The sequence below is a fragment of the Lithobates pipiens genome, unplaced genomic scaffold (genome assembly GCF_037356315.1).
Source record: "Lithobates pipiens isolate NorthernLeopardFrog02 unplaced genomic scaffold, aLitPip1_a1.2 Scaffold_13, whole genome shotgun sequence".
NCBI classification, from domain to species: Eukaryota; Metazoa; Chordata; class Amphibia; order Anura; family Ranidae; genus Lithobates; species Lithobates pipiens.
Genome location: NW_027507718.1, coordinates 288,914,273 through 288,938,362, shown reverse-complemented (window position 1 = coordinate 288,938,362; position 24,090 = coordinate 288,914,273). Strand labels below are relative to the sequence as shown.

The 24,090-nt window shown below is 42.2% G+C and overlaps 1 protein-coding gene across 3 annotated transcripts in view; it reads left to right on the top strand.

Annotated features, from left to right (window-relative positions):
* Window positions 1–24,090, top strand: part of ZGRF1 (zinc finger GRF-type containing 1) — a 213,515-nt gene that overhangs the window by 93,532 nt on the left and 95,893 nt on the right. For all 3 annotated transcript variants that reach the window (XM_077476750.1, XM_077476747.1, XM_077476748.1), the window contains 3 exons: window positions 6,250–6,434; window positions 6,546–6,739; window positions 17,145–17,278. In XM_077476750.1, the coding sequence (XP_077332876.1) occupies window positions 6,250–6,434; window positions 6,546–6,739; window positions 17,145–17,278 (513 nt within the window). The remainder of the gene's footprint in view (window positions 1–6,249; window positions 6,435–6,545; window positions 6,740–17,144; window positions 17,279–24,090) is intronic.

The following is a 24,090-nucleotide window of genomic DNA, read 5'->3' as shown; positions in this document are numbered from 1 at the left end:
CAAATGCATACAAAACAGGCTTAATTGAAGGATTATCATACACCCACTGTAAGTGGCATTCTGACTTTAACACTGAGATGATTTCACATGCTATTTGCATACAGAGCCGGTACCTGACGGGGGATGAGATACTGTGGCTCAGACACATTGAGCTGTTTTTCTTGTCTGAAGTTTGACGCTGATTGGCTACCATGCACAGCTGTACCAGATTTTGCACTCTCCAGTTTTAGTAAACCAACCCATTAGGCAGGCCATACACTGTGCAAATTTCTTTCCTGCAATCACCGGTTGCAGGAAAGATTCAGATGATTCCCTCATCAACACAGACAGTCCTGATAGGATGATCCCTCCTGCTGGGCCATTGTCTGCTCCCAGTGGGGATGGCTTCCCCCAGGACAGTGGTTATCTCTAGCCATCAGCTATAATCGCGAGAGAATTCGGTAAGCTGGTTGTACCCAAATTGATCGATCGATCAACTCGGTACATTCAGCCTGCCCATTAACTGTTAGATTCTCAGCCAGTGCCTGCTGAACCGGCCAAGATTTGAACCATGTATGGCCGGCCTTAGTCTCTTCTTTTGATCTTCTAATCTTTAACGTAGGGCTGGCTACACACAGTCCATTTTTCAGAACATATTACAGTGGTTGTAAACCCTTACAAACCACTGTGACCTACAGGTATGCCTAGATTAAGGCTTACCTGTAGGTCCAAGAAATATCTCCCAAACCTATATGGTTTAGGAGATATTTGCCCGAAGACGGGCACCGCTATCTACGGCGCATGGGCCGTAGACAGCGGCGCGCAGGCGCACTGAGCGTGGCATCGTCGATGACGGCAATGCCGCAAGTCTCGGCTCCCGTGCGCATGCGCGGGAGTGACGTCATCGCTGCTCCGGCGAATCACAGCGCCGGAGCAGCGAGACCCACGGAGACCCACCAAGAAGATGGACGTTCGGAACTACAGGGGACAGCGGTGACATCGCTGGCTCCTGTGTCAGGTAAGGGACACATAATGGACTACTATGCGATGCATAGTAGTCCATTATGCTTTGCCTTTACAGGGAATGAAAGAGGAAGTAAACCCATTAGGGTTTACTTCCTCTTTAAGATTTGATGGAAATATTCTATTGACTGGATTAACTAGAATTAAATATATGTTAGATTACATCAGCAAATTTCATTTAAACGTACGTGTTTATGTCCTTTGCTTGCAGTACCTGGTGAAATGGATTGTCTCTCACTACAAACTTTCTTTTACTGATTTATTGTGTAAAGGGATAGGGCTGCTAGATGTAAAGGACTCTACAAAATGCCCTTGGCAAAAACAATTTACAATATTATGGCTATCATTGTAAAAGGATTTACATGGATCTTCAAATTGGATAAGGTGTTGCTCATTTAAGCCATCCAATTACAGTGAGTCTCTACTGTACCCCAGTACTGATTATGCTATTCTTGAGCTTTCTTCTGTACTTAAACAGTAATATTTATTTACAGTAAATAATGTAATTGGGCTTCATGGCTTATTCATTAGAGGATTGCTTTTAGAATGGTTGATTTTAAATCTAGCCCTTATTATACCATTTATTTGCAATTAAATCACCTGAGCTAAATTGCAATATCCACACCAACAAATGATGCAGGAATGGGCACTTATTTGAAGAATAACTAATTAAACGCTTATTCTGTAGAGCTAACTGAATTAGAGGAGACAATGGCATGATTAGAGATGTAACCTAGAGTAACATCATCCCAGTACATGCACTGTTAACAAGTTGATGTAGCATGCCTATAAGTGCATTCAGACTGTATGGAGAGTTTGAATGGTTTTGTTTTTCCAATTTTTTCTCCCAACACTAATATTACATTGCCACAATAAGGCTCAGTTAGTTCTCTGTGTTCCTTCAGAAACGTAAATCCAATCTGTCTTGGCCTAAAATGTGCAAATATGCAACAGTCCTGAAGTACAGTCACCTTATGGTGCCTACAAGTACTTTTGTTAGTCTTCAAGTCATTCCATGTAAAGAGCCCTTAGCTTAGGCCTAAGATATACAGTGAGGGGAAAAAGTATTTGATTCCCTGCTGAGTTTGTACATTTATCCAGTGACAATGAAATGATCAGTTTATAATTTTCTTTCTCGTACATCATGGGACACAGAGACTCAGTAATTACTGATGGGTTATAGGGTATCACTAGATGATTGGACACTGGCAAACCCTAGACAGGAAGTTCAGTCACCCATATAACCCCTCCCCCTACTGGAGGTACCTCAGTTTTTTTGCCAATTTCTTAGGTGTTGGTCACAAGTAAAGATGTGCTGTGCTGAGCTCCACTGGAATATTCCTTACTGGGGCCAGCTATGCAGCCGGATCCATTCAAAGTGTCTTTTCCAGACCGAATTGGATGGTACCCAGGCCTCGTGTCTAAAGAAACAAGGTTTTACCTGTAACTCTTCTCTTTTTAGAGAGCTGGACCCTTGGACCCAGTATTTGTTTTTTTCAGCCATATTCCTGGCAGAGTGCTTTACGGGCCCAGAACTGCGGATCCCCCTATTCAAGGGGGCCCCAGTCCCTGAAGGTTTTTTTCCTAACGGAGCCGACAGTGAGAGGTGAAGATTGGGTCTGTTATTCAAACCCTGCAGCTGGATAAGGTAAGGGAGACTCCTCAAGAATTTTTCTAATTCTAGTAGGTTTTCTCCTTTTAAGTAAATCTATGCTATGCCTATAGTCACCACCGGGGGCTGCCAAGAGCACATACCTTTTATGCTTGATCTGTCTGCTTGGTGTCCACGCTCTATGCTCCTCCAGCCATACTCCAGGAAGGATGAAGGTAAGGGGGTTTTTCCTTATGGGATTCTCCCTCCACGGATTAAGGGACAGGCCTGGGCAGAGAGCGGTAACATACCGCACCACCTCCCGCCATCCACCGCCGTTCACCACCGCCATTACATCGGCTTCACATCCACCAGGCCTTCCCTCTCCTCTGCCCCAGCCTCCCCTCCATGCTTGTCAGCAGGGTTAGAGCCTCTGCTCGCGCGGGAAAAGCTTGTTTTAAAAAAAAGAGTGGGGGTGTGGAAGTGGTCGGGGGTGGGGGGGGGTGGAACACTAAGGCTACACAGGCTTTAAAGTGCACTCTTTTTCAGATGCATACAGCCTATGGAGGGACACAGCTGACAGGTGCATGTGAGTGTGGAGGACACAGGCATTCCCAGGCAGCATTTAAACAATCAATCGGTAACACACTACGTCGTGAAGGACTTAAATCCTGCAGCACCCACAAGGGCCCCCTGCTCAAGAAAGCACATGTAGAGGCTTGTCGAAAGTTTGCTAATGAACATCTGAATGATTCAGCGTGAACGGAGTGAAAGTGTTGTGGTCAGATAAGACCAAAATCAAGGTCTTTTTTATCAACTCATGTTTGGAAGAGGAGGAATGCTGCCTATAACCCCAAGAATACCATCCCCACCTTCAAACATGGAGGTGGAAACATTATGCTTTGGGGTTGTTTTTCTGCTAATGGGACAAAACAACTTAACCGTGTCAAAGGGATGATTGACGGGGCCATGTACTGTCAAATCTTGGGTGAGAAGGCAACAAAGGAGTGGCTCAAAAAGAAGCACTATAAGGTTCTGGATTGGCCTAGCCAGTCTCCAGACCTTAATCCCATAGAAAATATATGGCGGGAGCTGAAGATTCGAGTTATCGATTGTCAGCCTCGAAATCCTAATGACTTAAATAGGTCTGATCATTTCTTTGTCAGTGGGCAAACGTACAAAATCAGCAGAGGATCAAATTCTTTTTTCCCTCACTGTACATAGGGCCTCAACTGCAATTTAAGCTGAGATCATCTTCCACCCTCCGCAGGGCTGAGCTTATTCCTGCCATTAAACTGTCAAATGTTAGGTTCCTGGTATGCAATTAAGGCTCTGACATTTAAAAGTTGAATTACAGAAGGTGGGACTTAGTGTCAGGAAGAGATGAGGTTTAAGCCCAACTTGGAGACAATTCAAGGTTCTCTGCAAAGCCCAGGACCAGGATTAAAGGTGCTCCATGGGGCACAAGAATTGTTATGTATACTAACACAAGTGCTTAGATGCCTAGAATTCAGGAATGTTACCTTGCCCACTTCTTACTTTCAGACAGATTCGCTTTAAGTAGTAGACTGCTAAACATGACTAACTTTTATATTTCTTTTATGGCTTTTTACACTATGCAAAGCTTTATTCAAGCTGTTTTTTCCAAAGATTGGGGATATGTACGTTTGTTAAATTTACTTACTGAATTAAAAAAACAAAAACATTATTTTTGCCGAAACGGCTCCCCTATGCTTCAGTTGTAGACTGTTCACCACCTGTGTCTTCCGGTCTAATTCAGGGTTATGGGCCCTGCATCAATTTGATTATTGATAAAAAAACAGTGCCAATGGAATAGTAAATGCACAATAGTAAACCAGCTGCAGTAACATTCTAAAAGCAATGATAAATGAATAATAATAACAGTGCACTGGGCTCGGTGGTAGCAAATATGTATACACATAAATCTTAAACAGTCCCAGTATGTGATGATAAAAGTGTTCCTGCTCTATAATGATATATCCTTGTTCTAAGGTGCTCAGACTGGGTGCCCCACATAGATGTAAACTCACCCTTAAGACTTGACCAACTATCTCTAGTATGGTCGTTCAAGCGTGTGGGGATACCCCTGTAGAAATCTGTTGCTGGCGTCCTCATGTCATGCGTTCTGTATTTCCATCTACCTATACGAGGCATCACGTGACATGAGACACCAGCAACCGATTTCTACAGGGGTATCCCCACACGCTTGAACGACCATACTAGAGATAGTTTATCAACTCCTAGGGGTGAGTTTGCATCTATGTGGGGCACCCAGTCTGAGCACCTTGGAACACGGATATATCATTATAGAGCAGAAGCACTTTTATCATCATATACTGGGACTGTTCAAGATTTATGTCTATATACATTTGCTACCGTAATACCGAGCGCAATGGACTGTTATTATTATCAACTTGATTATATCAGGGGCATCTGACCACCAGAGCGTTGGGAAGAACAGGCTGTAGGGACCAGTCTTGTAGCACAGAGAAGCATGCGGGAAGAGAGGGGTCAGTAAAACTGCTTTTCCAGGTCCCCTAGATGGAAACAAGCGTTCAACCTTTGCAGTAGCATTACATAATACTGACCTTTGAACGCTAAATTACTTACGATTTACCCCTGCACGTTGTGTTACATACTACTGAACTTTGAGTGCTGGGGTTAGTAGTAAGTAATGCAGAGTTCAGGAGTCAATAGTAAGCAATGTTTAGTTCAGAGGTCAGTATTCAGGGGTTAGTAAGTAAGTAATTCAAGGAATACATTTTCTCTTGTTTTAATGAAGTGTGAAAAACAAAGCAACTAAGCATGCATATAACTGGCGCACAAAAAGTTTCATACAGCTAAGAAAATATGAAAGTCTTTTAGGCTGCCTATTATATCATATCAAGTGTACTATGCATGTTCAGCTCTCTTTTCCAATGTATAATGCTAGAACGTTTTTTTTTTTTTTTTTTTTTTTTATCAATGAAATATTAGCTTGATAATTAGACATCTTATTTGTACTTGTTGCTATACTCTTTGTTAAACGGATCTTTATGTCCTTTGCCGTTATAGTAACAAATTAATCTATTTGCATCTAAATTCCAGAAAACGTATCTAAAAAATCTCAATGTATGTCATCAATGGCATTGGTATGCCTTGTCCTCAAAATGCATATGTTCATCTCTGCATTGCATTTCACTTTTTTTCTAGCCTACTCCTATTAATCTGAATGATCTTGAAGTTTGTAAGCTTACTTTGTGAAGATCCATATATACTTGAACTCTATGACACTCATTACGCACTGTTGAAAGCCACTACTGTGTAACAGAATTCACAGAGCTTGCCTTCTAAACTACAGAGGTGCTGAGAGTTTGAGTCTCAAAACGTAGAGTCCGTACAGGAATCATGCTTGCAGGCACTAAGATAACATGGGATACAGTGCCTTGAAAAATAATCCATACCCCTTGAAATTTTTCACATTTTGTCATGTTGCAACTAAAAACGTAAATTTATTTTATTGGGATTTTATATGATAGACCAACACAAAGTAGCACATAATTGTGAAATGGAAGAAAAATGATAACCTGCCTGACTGTGGATAGGTCCACTTTATAGGTACCATAATTATTTTTGCCTAATGTTTTCCTATACAGAACATTTAAATGTTATAATGTTTGAGCTGTCACAGAGGCTACACAAAGCTCTCTCCAAAGTGGACATATCCTTCTACACATCATCAGTGGTTGATGAGATAAACAGAAAGGAAACGGTTTCACCACTCTGCTTGCATCAGCAACCTGCCAAGCTTGTTATGGTCAGAAAAGAAGGCCCCAATAAGGTAACACATTTAAATTGATCTCAGTTTAGAATGTTACATTTGTGGCCAGGGCAAAAAAACTAAATGATGAATTTATTTGTAAAAATATTTTAAAAATGTTTTTGACCCTAGGGTAGATTCTTTTATACATGCGATTATCCTAAAGCTGATCAGTGTAAGTACTTCAAATGGTTGGATGAAGTAAAAGGGACACATGAGAAGGGAAAATCTGAGTCCAGACTTGTACTAGGGGACATGAAGAGCTTGTCCAAGTTCATCAGATGTCAGCATATAAACTTGTATGAAGAAAGCCAGCTTATCATTAGGTATGTACTATACAGATCATTCGCTATATACTTACATTTTGCACTAAAATATATTTCTTTCTCGTCCATTGAGGGACACAGGAAGTTTTTGGGTTATATTGCTGCCTAAGGGCTGGTTCACACCACTCCAGATCCGTTCCAAGTGCATTTCTGCATGTGCAGTTTTACTGCGTTTTTGATGCATTTCAGATGTTTTTTCCTGTGTTTTTTTTCCCCCACTGTACTGGCGTCTGGTTCCAGTGCATTCTGGTGTGTTTTTGATGTGTTTTACCAAAGTCCAGTGTAGGAAAAATACGTATATTCTATTTTTTTCTGGCACGCCCTTGAAATGACCGCACTGGTGTGAACTATGCCATTGGAAAGTAATATAACCTACTTTCCATGCATTTTTGATGCAGAAAAAAAATGCACTGGACTGCACGTGGTGTAAACTGGCCTTCAAGAAGGATTGGACACTGGCAAAGAAAAAAACTGTAGGCAAGCCCAGAATATCCTCTCTTACTACTAGCATGTCATAGTGTTTTGCTAGTATCCTAGGAGGATGGACATTTATTTTTATATCAAGACATCTCTCCATTTGCTGTTCGGCAGTTGATTTCTTTAAATGTGGCCATCTGCGCGTTTGTCCTCAGCCTAATTTTTGGAGTACAATATCTGCACCCTGCAGGACTGGATGTTGTAAGGATAGAGTAAAAGTTGCCTTTAGATCCTGGGTTCCACAAAGGGCACTTTCCAGACTCCATCATAGTAAAAGTTAGCTGCAGAGCTCTTTTCACATCTGGATGCGTTGGCGTTGCTTAAGCCTGTCTCTAGCACTAGCTGTATGCCAAGGAATCCACTGGCCACTCTGCTTCAGGGGGTGAAGCCAGATGTTTTATTCAAATGGATGCTGTGGGTTCTCTCTGTGCTGTGAGTGGCTTTAAGATGAGCAGCCAGCGGATACCTTAACTCAAGCTAGTGCAATACTGATCCACAGTGTCTTCCTGCATGTTTGGTTTTCATTATACTCTTCAGTCTGCTGTACTTTTGTTAGTATACTTTTATAGTCCACAACAAATGTTTTGTTGTAACTATAGTACACTATGTGAAGCCTTTTTTTTTTTCGTGGTGATCATCCACCCATCCAACCTCTTGAGTCTGGAACTACGCTGTGTGCAGGCAGTGGAGAATTACTTCTCCTAGAGCTGTTCATGGTGTGTTTAACCACTTCCCCTGGGTTTTTTTAGGGTTTGTTTGCCTTTCCTTACCCAGGTGCTTTTCCTTATGTGTGGCGAAGGGAGCACTGTGTATCAAGGTTGACTCTGTTTCATTTTTTTTTTTTTTTTTTTTTTAAGAATCACTGAGTGACAAAAATTAAGAAGGATTGTTTAGAACTATATTATTTTTGGACACTTTTTCTTCTACTGTTTATATTTTGGACTTCTTTGTATACAGTGCCTTGCGAAAGTATTCGGCCCCCTTGAACTTTTGAACCTTTTGCCACATTTCAGGCTTCAAACATAAAGATCTAAAATTTTAATTTTTTGTGAAGAATCACCAACAAGTGGGACACAATTGTGAAGTGGAACGAAATCTATTGGATAAATTAAACTTTTTTAGCAAATAAAAAACTGAAAAGTGGTGCGTGCAAAATTATTCGGCCCCTTTACTTTCAGTGCAGCAAACTCATTCCAGAAGTTCAGCGAGGATCTCTGAATGATCCAATGTTGTCCTAAATGACTGATGGTGATAAATAGAATCCACCTGTGTGTAATTAAGTCTCTTTATAAATGCACCTGCTCTGTGATAGTCTCAGGGTTCTGTTGAAAGCACAGAGACCAAGGAACACACCAGGCAGGTCCGTAATACTGTTGTGGAGAAGTTTAAAGCCGGATTTGGATACAAAAAGATTTCCCAAGCTTTAAACATCCCAAGGAGCACTGTGCAAGCGATCATTTTGAAATGGAAGGAGTATCAGACCACTGCAAATCTACCAAGACCTGGCCGTCCCTCTAAACTTTCAGCTCAGACAAGGAGAAGGCTGATCAGAGATGCAGCCAAGAGGCCCATGATCACTCTGGATGAACTGCAGAGAACTACAGCTGAGGTGGGAGAGTCTGTCCATAAGACAACAATCAGTTGTACACTGCACAAATCTGGCCTTTATGGAAGAGTGGCAAGAAGAAAGCCATTTCTCAAAGGTATCCATAAAAAGTCTCGTCTAAAGTTTGCCACAAGCCACCTGGGAGACACACCAAACATGTTGGAGAAGGTGCTCTGGTCAGATGAAACCAAAATCGAACTTTTTGCTCACAATGCAAAACGATATGTTTGGCGTAAAAGCAATACAGCTCATCACCCTCAACACACCATCCCCACTGTCAAACATGGTGGTGGCAGCATCATGGTTTGGGTCTGCTTTTCTTCAGCAGGGACAGGGAAGATGGTTAAAATTGAGGGGAAGATGGATGCAGCCAAATACAGGACCATTCTGGATGAAAACCTGTTGGAGTCTGCAAAAGACCTGAAACTGGGACAGAGATTTATCTTCCAACAAGACAATGATCCCAAACATACAGCGAAATCTACAAAGGAATGGTTCACAAATAAACGTATCCAGGTGTTAGAATGGCCAAGTCAAAGTCCAGACCTGAATCCAATCGAGAATCTGTGGAAAGAGCTGAACACTGCTGTTCACAAACGCTCTCCATCCAACCTCACTGAGCTCGAGCTGTTTTGCAAGGAAGAATGGGCAAGAATTTCAGTCTCTCGATGTGCAAAACTGATAGAGACATACCCCAAGCGACTTGCAGCTGTAATCGCAGCAAAAGGTGGCTCTACAAAGTATTAACGCAAGGGAGCCGAATAATTTTGCACGCCCCACTTTTCAGTTTTTTATTTGCTAAAAAAGTTTAAATTATCCAATAGATTTCGTTTCACTTCATAACTGTGTCCCACTTGTTGGTGATTCTTCACAAAAAGTTAACATTTTTGATCTTTATGTTTGAAGCCTGAAATGTGGCAAAAGGTTGAAAAGTTCAAGGGGGGCGAATACTTTTGCAAGGCACTGTACATTCACTATTTTGAGATTATATGTTTTTTTTTTTTGGAGAACACATATGGGCTTTTTATGCACTTATGAATGAATATATAAATATAGAGTATATATTTTTATAGCCAATTTTTATTACTAAAATTTATCGCTATTGCACTATATTTCTCACTGGATACTGTACTAGCACTTTACTATATGAGAAATCTATATTCAGAATCTTCATATATTTTGGGGTTTATAAGGTATTTTAGTATAGCAGCTGAATCGTAATTTCTAATTTCACTATTACAGTCAGCACAGCCTGTGCCACACAATATGTCTTTAGTTGTCCACAGGTTACTGCAGTTAGTATGGTTAGTATTCTCTATTGGAGTATTTGGGTCTAGTCCTGCCCACAGCTCAGGCCAGAGTTTTCTTTAAACAGGAGAAACTTCAGATTTTCTGCTCTCAGATCTGAACTTTCCAGCTCAGTTGTCAGACTGCTTTTTGCATGCCAGTTCTAGGCCTGATGGCGGCTTCCTTTGGAGAAGTTCTATTTGCCCAGTTATACTTGAGACCTCTTCATCGCAACATCCTTTTATCGTGGGACAAATCGATCTGGTTTCTGGACAGACTGATTCATTTTTCACCAAGGATCAGGTTGTCCCTGACTTGGTGGTACAGGAATTCGGATCTGGTGTCCATAAGGTCTTCCTTAACCGTCTTCAGGAGGACACTCACAATGTGAGTTGTTTTGGCTTCATCTGAAGCATTGGACTCATCTGAAGGTTCATCATAGTCTGGACTCGGTTGAACAATGCCATGGCGGTGGCATATATCAATCGTCAGAGAGGAATCAGAAGTTTTGCCAAGGCAAGAAAGGTAGATCAGGTCCTGTATTGGGCAGAACTTTATGGCCCTGCCTTGTCTGTTGTGTACATCCCAAATGTAGGCAATTGGTAAGCAGATTTACTCAGCCATCAGTACCTGCACCCAGGAGAGAGGTCCCTACACCCAGAGGTGTGTGACATTTACTGTGGACCGCCTAGCCTCTAGGTTTAACAACAAATTGGACAGGTTTGTCTCTAGGTACCAGGATCCTTTAGCAGAAGCAGTGGATGCTCTGGTGCTTCTGCAGGATTAGTGCACCCCAATCAGTGCATTTTCTCAGCTAAAACCGCTTCCTCATCTGCTTTGCAGGATTGAGCTGGAGTGCATTCCAGTGATCCTCACTGATCCAGACTGGCCCAGGCAGATGTGGCACCTGGTAAGACTTCTGTCAGATCTTCTGTCCCAAAGGCAAATTTGCCATCCTGATTCTCAAATTATAGCCCAGTTACTGAAAGACAGCGGCATCCCTGAGTGTGATTTTTATGATGGTCAAAACTTGTAAATCTACTACCCACGAGGTCTACTATTGGCTGTAGGAGGCATAATTTACTTGATGTAAGTCCTGGGGCTTTCACCCGACAAGTTTCTCCATAATCCTTTCCTCCCTACAGCTGGATCTGGACCAGTGTTTGGCTCTCAACACCGTCAAGGGACAGGTTTCTGCCCTTTATATACTGTTTCAGATACCATTGGTCTCTCAGTCCTTGATTAAGACCTTTGTATAGGATGGCTCCCCCATTCATTCCCTAGTGATTTTTTGGGATCTGAATCTGGTTTTCTCTAAATATTCAATACCACTATTTGAATCAATAAGAGACATTCCTCTTTCTACTCTTACCTACAAGGTGTTATTTTAGCCATTACCTATGCAGGGTGAGTGTACTTACTTGACCGCCTTATCCTGCAAAGAACCCATTTTGGTTCTGCACAAAGACAAGGGGTTGTTGAGATAATTTTTTCCAAATATTTCTGCTTTAATTTCAACCAGGACATTGTTCTTGCATCCTTCTGCCTGCTTCCAATTTTTGACATTTTCTTCCATTGGATGGGAGTTGGAAGTCTCTCTGTCACTGCTTCTTTCAGAAAAGGGTGAGTCCTCTTTGTCATCTTGGATAGATCCTGAAAAGATACTCCTGTTACACCATCTCTAGGTGGCTCAGACAGACCATCATTCAAGATCATGGTCGTGACCTCAAGGACTGGGTTCCACCTTTTTCCTGTCAAGACTTGCATTACTATATTTGTGAGCACTTGGGCTTTTCTGAATCAAACAATCGCTTTTTTTTCAAATTTGTAGGGCTGTCACCTCTTCTGTTGACATGTTTTCTAAGTTCTACTGAGTAGACCTTTCTACCTTATCTGCTCCCATATTTGGGCTTAAGGTACCTCAGGCAGTTCATTGAGCTGCAGGCAGTCCCCAGTTTTCTGTTGTTTTATTGCTGTGTAGCCCAACCCTGCACTACTGAACTGCTTCTGTATGTCACAAAGGATAAACACTTTGTGTCCCTTGGGGGGATAAGAGAGAAAATGGTTTCTTTACTTCCCTGTAAAACCCTTTCCTAGAGTCCATTGAGGGACTACCTCTCTGTGTTTTTGATTCTGCTATTGGTTCTTCTTTCCTACAAAACTGAGGCTTGCTGGTAATAAGAGGAGTTATCCTGGGCTGACCCACAGTTTTTTGCATGCCAGTGTCCAAATCTCTTGCAGGCAGCATTATAACCCAAAGGTTTATGTCCTCCAGTGTTCTTCAATGGACTCCAAGAAAAGGATTTTACAGTGAGCACCAAAATCTATTTTAATCTCCCATGTCTCCAAGGGACCTTAATTTGGTACTTTTGGTGCTTCAAAACCTCCCTTTGAACTGATTTGGGATTTTTACATTGGGGGTTCTCACAAGTGAGCTGGCCATTTCCTCTGTCATGAGTGCCTGAATAGGCAACTTTCTTGAAAGGAACCTTTTCTTGTCTTATTTGGGACTCGGAGGTACTGAGATCCAGACCCTTCTTCCTCCCCAAGGTGGTCTCTTACTTTCACCTCAATGAGGACACTGTCCTTCCATCCCTATGTCTTGTTCTATACCATTCCAAGGAGATTTCATTCCACTGCACGAATTTAGTCAGAGCAGTTAGGGTATACCTAGCTGCAACATTTTCTTTCAAGAAAGACTGAGTCCCTTTTTTTCCCCCCTGAAAGCCCCAAAAAGGGAAATCCTGCTGCTTCTTCCACTACCATTTTGTTTCCCTATTAGGGTTCATTCCATCTAATCTGTGGCTGTTTCTAGTGCCTTTCAACATCAAGCATCTGTTTCACAGCTTTGCAAGGATGCCACATGCTCTTACATTTATCATTTATATTTGTTCAAAGCTTCACTAGGTGGATGTTCAGGCCTCTGCCGTCATGTGATTGTTGGGGGTCCATTGACCCTGCCTTATGTGGGTCTGTTTGCTATATTGTTGCCTATCCCTCAGTTTATTGCTTGCAGAAATCCCATAGTCTATGACTTGCTTTCCTGTATCCTGTACTCTACAATTAAGATAATGGCTATTTAAACATATAGTTAAATTCCATGTCTTGGAGTACAGTACAGGACACAGGTCCCTCCAATTGTCTTCTAACTTCTAATTGCTTACTACAAAACTGGCGTTTAATAGAGTGGATGGGGTTATATAAAGGCGCACTGCATTCCTAGCAAAGTTTTTTTTGCCAGTGTTTAACCAGTTGCCGACCGCCGCACGCCGATGTACGTCGGTAGAATGGCACGGGCAGGCATAAGGACATACATGTACGCCCCTTGCCTCCCGCGGGTCGGGGGCCCGATCGGGCCCCCGCCTGGTGCCTGCGGCGGTCGGTTTTCGTCCGGGAGCGATCCGGGACGAGGGGGCGGCCATTCATTCATGGCCACCCCCTCGCGATCGCTCCCGACGAATAGAAATCCCCGGTGACATCACTTCCTCTCCTGTAATGTAAACACAGGAGAGGAAGTGATGTATTCTCTCCTCCGTGTCGGTATTTTTCGTTCCGACACGGAGGAGAGCGGATCGGTGAGTTGCACCAACACTCTACACACACAGTAGAACATGCCAGGCACACTCACACCCCCCCTTTACCCCCCGATCACCCCCCCAATTACCCCTGCCCCCCAGTCACAGTGACACCAATGTCATTTTTTTTTTTTTTTTTTTTTGCATTGGTGTCATTTGTGACTGTAATAACTGTTAGGGCAGTTAGGGTTAGCCCCCTTTAGTTCTAATGTACCCCCCTAACCCCCCCAATAAAGGTTTAACCCCGTGATCACCCCCCGTCGCCAGTGTCACTAAGGCTGGGTTCACATTGCAGCGGTTTATGAGAACGAATGTGATTCGCACCGCACTGCAGTGCAAATCACATCCGATCTCTGTGCGATTCGAGTTCAGCCATTCGCCGCACCCGCCGCAAATTCGCACGGGACCCTTTTTTTGGCCCGCAGCAGAATCGGATCGCATGGGTGTTCACACCATGCGATCCGAGTTTGCAGATCGCACTGCGATATGCGAACTGATCTGGGGGTGTCAGTAACATTTCACTGACACTCCCAGCAGTTCGCATAGGGCAGTGTGAACTGCCGCCGGGAGGCATGCGATGCGGGAACCCGCCGCGGATTCGCGGCGTTTCCGCATCGCTCCAGTGTGAACCCAGCCTAATAAGCGATCATTTTTCTGATCGCCGTATTAGTGTCACAGGTGACGCTAGTTAGGCAGGTAGGTATTTAGGTTCGCCGCAGCTTTTTATAGCGCCAGGGACCCCCATATACTACCGCATAAAGCCCCCTGATTGCCCCCTAGTTAACCCTTTCACCAGTGATCACCATATAACTGTTACAGGTGACGCTGGTTGGTTAGTTATTTTTTTATAGTTTCAGGGCACCCGCCATTTATTACCTAATAAAGGTTTAACCCCCTGATCACCCGGCGGGTGTCATTTGTGACTAATAACTGTTAGGGCAGTTAGGGTTAGCCCCCTTTAGTTCTAAGGTACCCCCCTAACCCCCCCAATAAAGGTTTAACCCCGTGATCACCCCCCGTCGCCAGTGTCACTAAGGCTGGGTTCACATTGCAGCGGTTTATGAGAACGGATGTGATTCGCACCGCACTGCAGTGCAAATCACATCCGATCTCTGTGCGATTCGAGTTCAGCCATTCGCCGCACCCGCCGCAAATTCGCACGGGACCCTTTTTTTGGCCCGCAGCAGAATCGGATCGCATGGGTGTTCACACCATGCGATCCGAGTTTGCAGATCGCACTGCGATATGCGAACTGATCTGGGGGTGTCAGTAACATTTCACTGACACTCCCAGCAGTTCGCATAGGGCAGTGTGAACTGCCGCCGGGAGGCATGCGATGCGGGAACCCGCCGCGCATTCGTGGCGTTCCCGCATCGCTCCAGTGTGAACCCAGCCTAATAAGCAATCGTTTTTCTGATCGCTGTATTAGTGTCACAGGTGACGCTAGTTAGGCAGGTAGGTATTTAGGTTCGCTGCAGCTTTTTATAGCGCCAGGGACCCCCATATACTACCGCATAAAGCCCCCTGATTGCCCCCTAGTTAACCCTTTCACCAGTGATCACCATATAACTGTTACAGGTGACGCTGGTTGGTTAGTTATTTTTTTATAGTTTCAGGGCACCCGCCATTTATTACCTAGTCTCACTAGTGTACCCCTAAATTTAGGGGTGTCTACTTTCCAAAATGGGGTCATTTGGGGGGGGTTTGTGCCATCTTGGCATTTTATGGCCTTCAAAACTGTAACGCCCTTAGAAAGCCTGAAGGCGGTGCTTGGTTTTCGGGGCCCCGTACGCGGCTAGGCTCCCAAAAAGTCCCACATATGTGGTATCCCCGTACTCAGGAGAAGCAGCAGAATTTATTTTGGGGTGTCATTTCACATATGCCCATGGCATGCGTGAGCAATATATCATTTAGTGACAACTTTGTGGAAAAAAAAAAAAAAAAAAGTTTGTAATTTTCCCGCAACTTGTGGCAAAATATAAAATATTCCATGGACTCAACATGCCTCTCAGCAAATAGCTTGGGGTGTCTACTTTCTAAAATGGGGTCATTTGTGGGGGTTTTGTGCCATCTTGGCATTTTATGGCCTTCAAAACTGTAATAGGTAGTGAGAAGTGAACTCAAAAATGTACGCCCTTAGAAAGCCTGAAGGCGGTGCTTGGTTTTCGGGGCCCCGTACGCGGCTAGGCTCCCAAAAAGTCCCACATATGTGGTATCCCCGTACTCAGGAGAAGCAGCAGAATTTATTTTGGGGTGTCATTTCACATATGCCCATGGCATGCATGAGCAATATATCATTTAGTGACAACTTTGTTAAAAAAAAAAAAAGTTTGTAATTTTCCCGCAACTTGTGGCAAAATATAAAATATTCCATGAACTCAACATGCCTCTCAGCAAATAGCTTGGGGTGTCTACTTTCTAAAATGGGGTCATTTGTGGGGGTTTTGTGCCATCTTGGCATTTTATGGCCTTCAAAACTGTAATAGGTAGTGAGAAGTGAACTCAAAAATTTACGCCCTTAGAAAGCCTGAAGGCGGTGCTTGGTTTTCGGGGCCCCGTACGCGGCTAGGCTCCCAAAAAGTCCCACATATGTGGTATCCCCGTACTCAGGAGAAGCAGCAGAATTTATTTTGGGGTGTCATTTCACATACGCCCATAGCATGTGTGAGCAATATATCATTTAGTGACAACTTTGTGTAAAAAAAAAATTTTTTTTTTTGTCATTATTCAATCGCTTGAGGCAAAAAAATAAAATATTCAATGGGCTCAACATGCCTCTTATCAATTTCCTTAGGGGGTCTACTTTCCAAAATGGGGTCATTTGGGGGGGTTTTGTACTGCCCTGCCATTTTAGCACCTCAAGAAATGAGATAGGCAGTCGTAAACTAAAAGCTGCGTAAATTCCAGAAAACGTACCTTAGTTTGTAGATGTGACAACTTTTGCGCAAACCAATAAATATACAATTATTGACTTTTTTTTTACCAAAGACATGTGGCTGAATACATTTTGGCCTAAATGTATGACTAAAATTGAGTTTATTGGATTTTTCTAATAACAAAAAGTAGAAAATATCATTTTTTTTCAAAATTTGCGGTCTTTTTACGTTTATATCGCAAAAAATAAAAATCGCAGAGGCAATCAAATACCATCAAAAGAAAGCTCTATTTGTGGGAAGAAAAGGACGCAAATTTTGTTTGGGTACAACATTGCATGACCGCGCAATTACCAGTTAAAGCAGCGCAGTGCCAAAGTGTAAAAAGACCTCTGGTCATTTACCAGCAAAATGGTCCGGTCTGAAAGTGGTTAATTACTTGACCATAACAGCGTGTAACCCATGGTCTTTGACTTGCTGTCCCATTTAGTTTAAACCTAAACTCAAGAATAGACTGTTAACACACTGTTGGCAAAATGTATTGGGTATCTAAAGAATATTATTACTTTCTTGTTGCCTGTTAACAGGAAAATATCTGGATATCAAAAACGGCAGTTTGGCAAGTTTTCAAAAGCTGTCAATGCAGATTATGGTGGGGAATCAAAAACAAAACTTTATCTTAAGCTAAACAGAAAGGATAACTCATCTGCATACAGTAAAGGTAAGTAATTTTGGTTGTATTGTCTTGTGTTGATTTTTATGTAGTAAATGTGAAGGAATATTTGCCTTAAAGGTGTAATTAGGGTCTAAATCTGTGCAAGATATGCTGAAAAGGCTCTTTATCTGTGAACTGAATTTAGTTAGTGTACATAATGTTCGGTTTGCAAACGGACATAGTACTCATGTCTTTAACCGGTTCCCGCCATCAGTAGATCCTCATCAGCGCCGTAGAATTTGCCTTTTCATTTTCTTTTCACGATTTTCAAAAACTTGTGGAAAAAAAAATATGTTCAAAAGACTCATTATGCCTTATAGAATATATGCTGGGGTGTTATCTTTCCAAAATGGGGTCATTTTGTGGGCTTTTCCATTGTCCTGGTGCTCCAGGGCCTTTAACAATGCGATCAATTGTTAGGAAATTATATATGTAATTTATGTCCCTAGAATGCCTGACTGCTCCCTGCATGTTGAGTCTCTGTATGTGACCAGGCTGTGTTAAAGTTTCACACATATGGTATCACCATACTCGGGAGGAGAATGTGTTGTGTGTAGTTGTAAGTATGCATATGCCATGTGAGAGAAATAACCTGTTATTATGAAAATTTTGGGAAAAAATAAATAAAAAAAATCTTCTTTTTGCACTGAATTGTGTGAAAAAACTCAAAATGTCTCTTACTAAATACTTACTAAATACCTTCCAAAAAAGGGTCATTTGGGGGGTATTTGTACTTTCCTGGCTTGTTTGTGTCTCTAGAAACAGATCAGCCGTCAGTACATCAGGTTTGATCAATTTTCAATGATTGGCATCATAGCTTGTAGACTCTATAACTTTCACAAAGACCAAATAATATACACTGATTGGGGTTACTTTTACCAGAGATGTGTAGAGGTATAAATTTTGGCCAAAAAAATGTATGAAGAAAAAAATACTAATTTGCAAAATTTTATAACCGAAACAAAGAAAAATATTTTTTTTTACAAAATTTTCAGTCTTTTATTTATACCACAAAAAATAAAAAAGCCCAGTGATGATTAAATACCTCTAAAAGAAACCTCTGTATGAAAAAAAAAAGGACCAAAAAATGTATATGGGTACAGTGCTGCATGACAGCACTGAAAGCTAAAAATTGACCAGGTAAGGAAGGGAGTTTAAGTGCCCAGTGAGCAAGTGGTTAAATACCAGCAAATGAAAGATCTATTTGTCTGAACAAAATAATAAAAAATTTGTTTGGGTACAGAGTTGCATGACTGTCCAATTGTCATTCAAAGTGTGACAGTGCTGAAAGCTGAAAATTGGCCTGGGCAGGAAGGGGGTAAAAGTGCCTGGTATAGGAGTGGTTAAAATGCTTTTCAGGAAATATCCTCCATCTGCTGAGTGTAACCATAAAGTTGGTTTTTACATATTTTTGGACCCAGTTACTATGGCAGCATGGCAATCTGCCATGATTCCATGCTGCTTTTACCATAAAAACACATCTTAATGCAAAGATATCGTGGCAGGACCTAAAGTTCTGAATGCCCGGGGGGGGGGGGGGGGGGGGCAGGAAGGATCAGTGATCATGTGAACATTGTGATTGGCTGTCTCAGTGCTCACATGATCTGGAGCTGGTCCTGCCAACTACAAATTGTTAGTGGGCACCGAGAACTGTCTTTAACAGCTCAGTGTCTTTGCTGGAAGCACACAGTGAACATGCTCTCAGCACAGAAACATTGACCACACAGTGACACATACAGCAGGTAAAATAAGTATTGAACATGTCTCCATTTTTCTAGGTAAAAATATTTCTAAAGGTGCTATTGACCTGAAATGTAACAACCCATGCAATCCATACATGCAAAGAGACCAAGACAAATAAGTTCAGAAGTAAATAATATAACTGGGTAATAACAGTTATAGGAAAAGTTTATCCAAGGAAGATCCAATTGCCTCTCGAGGGATCAGGAAGGAATATTGAACATGCTAACTGGAATTTACTTATTACCATGTTTTCCAGCGTATAAAATAGCTTTTTACACAAAAAAAAAGGCCAAAAAGGGGGGTCATCATATATGCCGGGAATAAAGCAGGGGTCCTCTTATATGCCAGCCACCCGCTGGATGTCAGCCCTCCAGATGCTTGCTGAATGTGTGGTAATACTGTATACATGCGGTATACACCGCTGAGCCAATCCCAGCGAGCAATGTATTCTATTAATGAATACAGAGCCTGCTGGGATTGGAGTAGCAACCTCTGCCAATTCGAGCAGGCTACATACAGTAGCCTGCTCAGATTGACTTTGAGAGTCAGAGGCATGGGCTGATGATGTTACAGCCTTTTTCAATCCAAGCAGGCTTTGTATTCATTAATAGAATGCATCACTCGCTGTGATTGGCTCAGCATGGTATACTGTATGTATACTGTGAGACGGTATGTTACTGAAGCTACTGAACGTACAGTATTACTCCACATCCAGCAGCCTGTCAGACTAGTCGAAAGGGGGTCGTCTTATACGGTGAGTATAGTACAAAACCAACATTTTAAATGGAAAATTAGGGGGTCGTCTTATACGCCAGCAAATACGGTACTTCTTACAAAATTCTTTGTTGGTAATGACAGCTTCAAGATGCCTCCTGTATGACAAAACTAGTTGCATGCATTGTTCAGTTGCGGTTTTGGCCCATTTTCCCACACAATGCTGTACAGTCTTCAAATCTTGAAGGTTCTGTGGGCCTCTTCTATAAACTCTGATCTTTAGTTCTTTCCATAGATGTTCTATTGGATTCAAGCCAGGTGATTGGCTGGACCATTCTAGCAGCTTTATTTTCTTTCTTTGAAAGATTCCACTCTTTTCAGATCTACCCCTTAAATTTAAAGCGACTCCACTTCCAAGTGCACTTTCAGTGCACTTTCAAGTGCATTTGCATTGCAAAGTGGATTTGCCTTTCGTAAATAACCCCCAATGTCTTGCTGAAATGTCCACCCTCCTTTCCTCTTCATCATCCTGGTAGATGGCAGCAGATTTTTATCATGAATGTCTTGGTACATTTTTCCAATCATCCTTCCTTCAATGACATGAAGTTTGACAGTACAGTATGCTGAAAACAGCCCCACACCATGATGTTTCCACCACCAAACTTCACTGTTGGTATGGTGTTTTTGGGTTGATGTGCAGTGCCATATGACTTCCAAACAGTGTGTGTATTATGGACTATATTTTGCCAGTATTTTACAGGCTTGTCTAAATGTTGTGCAGCAAACTTTAAACAAGCTTCACCATTCTTTTTCTTCAGCAATGGAGTCTTGGGTGATGAGCATGCATACAGGCCATGGAGGTTGAGTGCATTACTTATTGTTTTCTTTGAAACAATTGTACCTGCTAATTCCAGGTTTTTCTGAAGCTCTCCACAAGTGGTCATTGGTTCTTGAACAACTTCAGATAATTGATTTTACTCCTCTGTCAGAAATCTTGTAAGGAGCATCTGGTCGTGGCCGGTTTATGGTAAAATTATGTTCTTTCCACTTTCGAATTATGGTGCCAACAGTGCTCACTGGAACATTCAAAATTATATTAATTTGCACTGACAAGGGGCAGGCTTGCTTTCTAATTACTGATAGATTTCAGCTGGTGTCTTGGCTTTTCAAGCCTTTTTGCACCTCCCTTTCCCAGTGTTCACTTGTGTGAACATATTTGTTTTGGTTTCTTTGTATGTATGGATTGCATGGGTTGTTAGCGACATGGTAAAAATGTCTTGTCAATAGCACTTTTTACAAATATATTTACCTAGAAAATTGGTGACATGTTCAATACTTATTACCAACTGTGTATATGGCATGTGGATGTTAAAGCTCACAAGTGGGCAGCTACAGGTTTAGAAGTGTTGGCTGATATCACTAAAAGACCTTTAATTTGGTTTATTTTAAATAGAATTTAAGAACTTGGCTATCCCTGGACTCACCCTTACATACCAAAACCCACTCCTAGTACCTTACTGTACAATTTATGGGGAAGGTCTAGGAAATATCTAGACTCCTATCTAGAATAGCCACTTCCTGCCCATGCTATAGCCGAAAGACAGCTACAGCGCAGACGTTTCCTGCCGGGAGGGCGTCCCTGGACATCCTCCTATTTACTTCCCCTCTGCGCGCTCCTGAGAGCGTGCATCGGGGAAGTTCTGTGCTGGCCGTATCCCTTGGAGTTGTATGTGTAATTTATGCTCCTAGAAGACGTGACGGCGCTCCCTGCATGTTGGGCCTCTCTAAGTGGCCAGGCTGTGAAAGTCCCACACATGTGGTTTCGTAATACTCAGGAGGCGTAGCAGAATTTATTTTGGGGTGTCATTTGTGGTATACGCATGCCATGTGAGAGAAATAACCTATTACAATGACAATTTTGTGGAAAAAAAATTAAAGAAAAAAAAATCTTCATATTGCAAAGAATTGTGGGAAAAAATGACAACATTAAAAACCTCACCATGCCTCTTACTAAATACCTTGGAATGTCTACTTTCAAAAAAGGGGTCATTTGGAGGGTATTTGTACTTTCCTGGCTTGTTCGGGTCGCAAGAAATGAGAGCTACCAGTACATCAGATGTGATCAATTTTGTATGATTCGCACCATAACTTGTAGACTCTCTAACTTTCACAAAGACCAAATAATATCCACTAATTTGGGTTATTTTTACTGAAGATATGTAGCAGTATAAATTGTGGCCAAAATTTATGAAGAAATAATAATAATTTGCATAATTTTATCACCGAAACAAAGAAAAATTTGTTTTTTTCCCAAAATTTTCGGTCTTTTTTCATTTATAGCGCAAAAATAAAAAAACCCAGAGGTGACCACCAAAAGAAAGCTCTATTTGTGGGCAAAAAAGACAAAAAATAAAAGAGTAATTGTCATTCAAAGTGTGAGAGCACTGAAAGCTGGAAATTGGTCTGGGCAGGAGGGGTGTTTAAGTGCCCAGTAGGCAAGTGGATAGACTCCCTCCCATATGGGCCAGAGCTAGCTAAGCACCAAGATTTTTGTATGTGGAAGAATGTTGGTGTTCACACTATGCCCCAACTTTACATTGCCGGACAATCAAAATCCTTCCAACAGCTTCAGTTGAAACTTTTCTTAGATCAAGAAATTATTTTCTTGATATTTACAACTTGGACATGCAGCACAAGCACAATTAGCTGTATCTGCCCCTCTGATGGGCCAAGGGTTGATACTGCATGGATTAATTAAATCTCAATAACCAAGGGCTTGATATCCTCTATGAATTTATATCTACTGCATAAATAAATACGCAGGCAACTTCTCATTACCCTATAGACAGAAGTGTGAATTGGATTTGGGTGTGCTTACTGATGACATGTGGGCGTGTATTTGTCTTCTTCCCACAGGCGGACACAATTATTTTTATTGCATTGGGTCTACAGAACTTTTCTCAACAGAATAGGTGGTAGAGAAACTCGATGTTGTGGTAAATGCAAAGTGAATCAATGTGATCTCATACATCTACTGTGGAGTTGCCCTAAATTTGTGTGATACTGGGATACGGTGGGATATGGTGTTATCTAAAATCAACAGTATATTTTGTATGCACATAAGCAATACCCCACTGACATGTATATTGGTCTGCTTTGAAACCACAGAACTCTACATACAAACTTCCCTCGCAGTGACATTTTTATTTTCAGCCCGTAGAATGGAATAGATATTGAAATGGGCTTCCACTACAGCAACCACTTTGGCAGAATGGGTTGCGGAACTCAAACTTATAGCATATGAAAATCTTTTTTTTTTTTTTTAACAAAGATTTTTATTTATGTCCCAAAAAAAAGAAAAATAGAAAACAGACATGCGTCAGCAGGGTACATACATATTTTGAGTAGACAGATAATCAAATTGCATCACATATAGAGTACAGACAGTTCTTAACAGTGTGTAGAGTCACTAGTCATTGCAGTATAGAATACAGAACCTCCCCAAGACCTCCCCCCGCAATACAAAAAACCACAGAAATTAACAAAAAAGGGACCCACCCCCCCACCCCCCACTCCCCCTAGCCTAAGCAATGGTCAAATGCTTCGCCTCAACCCATGCCGCCCAAATCTTTCCGAATTTCCCAGGGCAGTTCCTGCCCAGATACGTGAGTTTGTAGAGCGGCAAAGCCGCGTTCACCAGGGACTGCCACAATTGTTTAGTAGGAGGGAGAGGTTGATTCCATTGCAGTAGTATTGCTTTCCTCGCGTAGAGTGTAGTGTAGAAAATAAACAGTTTCTTCCCCCAGCATATTTCCAAAAAGTCACAGATACCCAGTAGGAGAGGTAGCGGGCTAAGTGGGACCGTAAGCTCCCCCACAGCATTAATGTCGGCCAGGACTCCCTTCCAAAATCCCACTACCCCAGGGCAGGACCACACCATGTGAAAAAAGTCAGCATCGTCTTCGTTGCATCTAGGGCAGGTAGTCAATCGGTCAGGGTAAATCCTTGCCAGGCGTGCCGGTGAAAAGTATACCCGGTGGAGGAACTTCAATTGTATAAACCTGTCCCTTGCAGAAATCGCCAGGGTCAGGTATTGCTGTATACCCTCCTCCCAGTCCTCCTCAGTAAGCTCCGGAATGTCACTGTGCCAGAGCTCAAACAAATGGGAGATCCTAGTCTCGTCCTGTACAGTCAGTGCGGTATATATCGTGGACAGTGTGCGCGTCCCTCCCCCCGCAGGCCCAAGCGCCTCCTCCACTGCAGACACCTCTAGAGTCACTCTAGATGGGAATTGAGACCGGAAGGCGTGTCGCAACTGCAGAAATCTGAAAAACATATGATTCGGGAGGTCTCTGGCCTGT